Raw genomic sequence first — 5,000 nt, forward strand, 5'->3', positions numbered from 1 at the left:
GCAAGGTCATGTGCTGTTTATCTTGATATGAGATCACCATGTCGCGCACATATGGTTGTGATGCATGTGCCTGGTGTACCTTTATCAGACGGGTAGTCATGATGGGTATATTGGGCTTCGTATATTTTACCCCAGTGTCACTTTGATGGCATGAACTGCTCTCTCACTCAATAATAATAATAATAATAACAATAACAATAACAATAATAATAATAACAATAACAATAATAATAATAATAATAATAATAATATAATAATAATAATAATAATAATAATAATAATAATAATAATAATAATAACACAATAACAATGACAATAATATAATAATAATAATAATAATAATAATAATAACAATAACAATAATAATAATAATAATAATAATAATAAATAGTAATAATAATAATAATAAATGGTACCATGAAGTGCATTGGCTCAGTGGTTTGGGCATTGGGCTTACAATCTTGAAGTAGTGAGTTCCATTCCCGGACCAGGCTGTGCATTGTGTTCTTGAGCAAGACACTTTATTTCACATTGCTTCATTTCACTCAGTTGTAGAAATGAGTGGCAAAGTTTCTGGTGCCAAGCTGTATCGGTCCCTTTGCCTTTCTCTTTGATAATATCAGTGACGTGAAGAAGGGAGGCTGGTATGCATGGGCGACTGCTAGTCTTCCATAAACAACCTTGTTTGGACTTGTGCCTTGGAGGGGAACTTTCTGGGTGCAATCCCATGGTCATTCAGGACCGAAGGAGGTCTTTACATACATACATACATATATATATATATATCCCTTGGATAACATTGGAGGCATGGAGAGGAGAGGCTGGTATGCATGGGCGACTGCTGGTCTTCCATCAACAACCTTGTTTGGACTTGTGCCTGGGAGGGGAACTTTCTGGGTGCAATCCCATGGTCATTCAGGACCGAAGGAGGTCTTTACATCCATACATATATATATATATATCCCTTGGATAACATTGGAGGCATGGAGAGGAGAGGCTGGTATGCATGGGCGACTGCTGGTCTTCCATGAACAACCTTGTTTGGACTTGTGCCTGGGAGGGGAACTTTCTGGGTGCAATCCCATGGTCATTCAGGACCGAAGGAGGTCTTTATATACATACATACATATATATATATATCCCTTGGATACATTGGAGGCATGGAGAGGAGAGGCTGGTATGCATGGGCGACTGCTGGTCTTCCATCAACAACCTTGTTTGGACTTGTGCCTGGGAGGGGAACTTTCTGGTGCAATCCCATGGTTATTCATGACCGAAGGAGGTCTTTACATACATACATACACACATATATATATATATATATCCCTTGGATAACATTGGAGGCATGGAGAGGAGAGGTTGGTATGCATGGGCGACTGCTGGTCTTCCATCAACACCTTGTTTGGACTTGTGCCTGGGAGGGGAACTTTCTGGGTGCAATACCATGGTCATTCAGGACGAAGGAGGTCTTTACATGCATACATACATATATATATATCCCTTGGATAACATTGGAGGCATGGAGAGGAGAGGTTGGTATGCATGGGCGACTGCTGGTCTTCCATCAACAACCTTGTTTGGACTTGTGCCTGGGAGGGGAACTTTCTGGGTGCAATCCCATGGTCATTCAGGACCGAAGGAGGTCTTTACATACATACATACATATATATATATATATCCCTTGGATAACATTGGAGGCATGGAGAGGAGAGGCTGGTATGCATGGGCGACTGCTGGTCTTCCATCAACAACCTTGTTTGGACTTGTGCCTGGGAGGGGAACTTTCTGGGTGCAATCCCATGGTCATTCAGGACCGAAGGAGGTCTTTACATCCATATATATATATATATATCCCTTGATAACATTGGAGGCATGGAGAGGAGAGGTTGGTATGCATGGGCGACTGCTGGTCTTCCATCAACAACCTTGTTTGGACTTGTGCCTGGGGGGGAACTTTCTGGGTGCAATCCCATGGTCATTCAGGACCGAAGGAGGTCTTTACATCCATACATACATATATATATATCCCTTGGATAACATTGGAGGCATGGAGAGGAGAGGTTGGTATGCATGGGCGACTGCTGGTCTTCCATCAACAACCTTGTTTGGACTTGTGCCTGGGAGGGGAACTTTCTGGGTGCAATCCCATGGTCATTCAGGACCGAAGGAGGTCTTACATCCATACATACATATATATATATATCCCTTGGATAACATTGGAGGCATGGAGAGGAGAGGTTGGTATGCATGGGCGACTGCTGGTCTTCCATCAACAACCTTGTTGGACTTGTGCCTGGGAGGGGAACTTTCTGGGTGCAATCCCATGGTCATTCAGGACCGAAGGAGGTCTTTACATCCATACATACATATATTATATATCCCTTGGATAACATTGGAGGCATGGAGAGGAGAGGTTGTATGCATGGGCGACTGCTGGTCTTCCATCAACAACCTTGTTTGGACTTGTGCCTGGGAGGGGAACTTTCTGGGTGCAATCCCATGGTCATTCAGGACCGAAGGAGGTCTTTACATCCATACATACATATATATATATATCCCTTGGATAACATTGGAGGCATGGAGAGGAGAGGTTGGTATGCATGGGCGACTGCTGGTCTTCCATCAACAACAATGTTTGGACTTGTGCCTTGGAGGGGAACTTTCTGGGTGCAATCCCATGGTCATTCAGGTCCGAAGGAGGTCTTTACATACATACATACATACATATATATATATATATCCCTTGGATAACATTGGAGGCATGGAGAGGAGAGGTTGGTATGCATGGGCGACTGCTGGTCTTCCATCAACAACCTTGTTTGGACTTGTGCCTTGGAGGGGAACTTTCTGGTGCAATCCCATGGTCATTCAGGACCGAAGGAGGTCTTTACATACATACATACATACATATATATATATATATCCCTTGGATAACATTGGAGGCATGGAGAGGAGAGTTTGGTATGCATGGGCGACTGCTGGTCTTCCATCAACAACCTTGTTTGGACTTGTGCCTGGGAGGGGAACTTTCTGGGTGCAATCCCATGGTCATTCAGGTCCGAAGGAGGTCTTTACATACATACATACATACATATATATATATATATCCCTGGATAACATTGGAGGCATGGAGAGGAGAGTTTGGTATGCATGGGCGACTGCTGGTCTTCCATCAACAACCTTGTTTGGACTTGTGCCTTGGAGGGGAACTTTCTGGGTGCAATCCCATGGTCATTCAGGTCCGAAGGAGGTCTTTACATACATACATACATATATAATATATCCCTTGGATAACATTGGAGGCATGGAGAGGAGAGGTTGGTATGCATGGGCGACTGCTGGTCTTCCATGAACAACCTTGTTTGGACTTGTGCCTGGGAGGGGAACTTTCTGGGTGCAATACCATGGTCATTCATGACCGAAGGAGGTCTTACATCCATACATACATATATATATATATCCCTTGGATAACATTGGAGGCATGGAGAGGAGAGGTTGGTATGCATGGGCGACTGCTGGTCTTCCATCAACAACCTTGTTTGGACTTGTGCCTGGGACGGGAACTTTCTGGGTGCAATACCATGGTCATTCATGACCGAAGGAGGTCTTTACATACATACATACATATATATATATATCCCTTGGATAACATTGGAGGCATGGAGAGGAGAGGTTGGTATGCATGGGCGACTGCTGGTCTTCCATCAACAACCTTGTTTGGACTTGTGCCTTGGAGGGGAACTTTCTGGGTGCAATCCCATGGTCATTCAGGACCGAAGGAGGTCTTTACATACATACATACATACATATATAATATCCCTTGGATAACATTGGAGGCATGGAGAGGAGAGTTTGGTATGCATGGGCGACTGCTGGTCTTCCATCAACAACCTTGTTTGGACTTGTGCCTGGGAGGGGAACTTTCTGGGTGCAATACCACGGTCATTCATGACCGAAGGAGGTCTTTACATACATACATACATATATATATATATATGTAGATCCTGAAACACGTGTCCCTAGATGCAGTTTCAGCAGCCGGGGGTGTTTGTCTCCCCTTCGTATATGTATATAAGGACACAGGAAAAATGTGTCAAAGCCATCAGGAGGCTTTCGATGCTTCCTAGGGCTATGCAGCAGTGGTGTACCCCCTACTGTCACGTTCTTGTTAGATTGACAGTATACAACCATTCTATCGCCCCACCACCGTACATGTCTCTACGAGAGATTTAGAAATTCAATATTTCTTATATATATATATATATATATATATATATATATATATATATCCCTTGGATAACATTGGTGGAACGGAGAGGACAGGTTGGTATGCATGGGTGACTGCTGGTCTTCCATGAACAACCTTCCCCGCACTTGCTCTTTGGAGGGGAGCTTCCGCGATGCAATCCCATGGTCATTCATGACTGAAATCAATGGTACTATTGCAGACTTTTTGGCTGTGTTCTTAGATCATATAAACCTTTACCTTTTTGTATAAAGAATTTGTCACTTCTTCTCGTCCCAAGAAGAAATAGACGTTGGCCATGTTGAAATATCCTCCAGAAGTCTGAATATCGAGAGTTCCATATTTCTCTGATGCCAAATATATCTGGAAAAATCAAAAACAACCAGAAATTCATCCCTTTTTTTGTCATAAATGTCTTTAAATCAATAAATTCATTTATTGTTTTCTAAGAATGGTAGGGAAGGTAGCAAGAACACAGTGTTGCTACTTTACAGTCTCTAGTTCCGAAAGATAACAGTTCTTGGTTCAATTCCAAGTGGGTCATGAATTCCGTTCTTTTATCTTTTATCACTTCAAAAATACAAAGAAAAAAATCAAAATAAAATACGTCTATCAATCACCTTATCCACCTTGTGGTATAAGTAAGTATTTCATTTATTTCTTACCGTATTTATCGCTGACGAGGAGAAAATTCTTATGAATTAACTCTGATATTGGTACCGATACGATAATAACAGAATTATTAAATACAAAT

At 42.2% G+C, this 5,000-nt stretch overlaps 1 protein-coding gene across 1 annotated transcript in view; it reads right to left on the reverse strand.

Annotated features, from left to right (window-relative positions):
- The window catches only part of LOC115224664 (zinc finger MYND domain-containing protein 12-like), a 36,444-nt gene that overhangs the window by 6,395 nt on the left and 25,049 nt on the right, over positions 1-5,000 (reverse strand). Inside the window, exon 6 of the mRNA XM_036513618.1 lies at positions 4,487-4,609. Coding sequence (XP_036369511.1) covers positions 4,487-4,609 — 123 coding nt within the window. The remainder of the gene's footprint in view (positions 1-4,486; positions 4,610-5,000) is intronic.

This window comes from Octopus sinensis, linkage group LG26 (genome assembly GCF_006345805.1).
Source record: "Octopus sinensis linkage group LG26, ASM634580v1, whole genome shotgun sequence".
Taxonomy (NCBI): domain Eukaryota; kingdom Metazoa; phylum Mollusca; class Cephalopoda; order Octopoda; family Octopodidae; genus Octopus; species Octopus sinensis.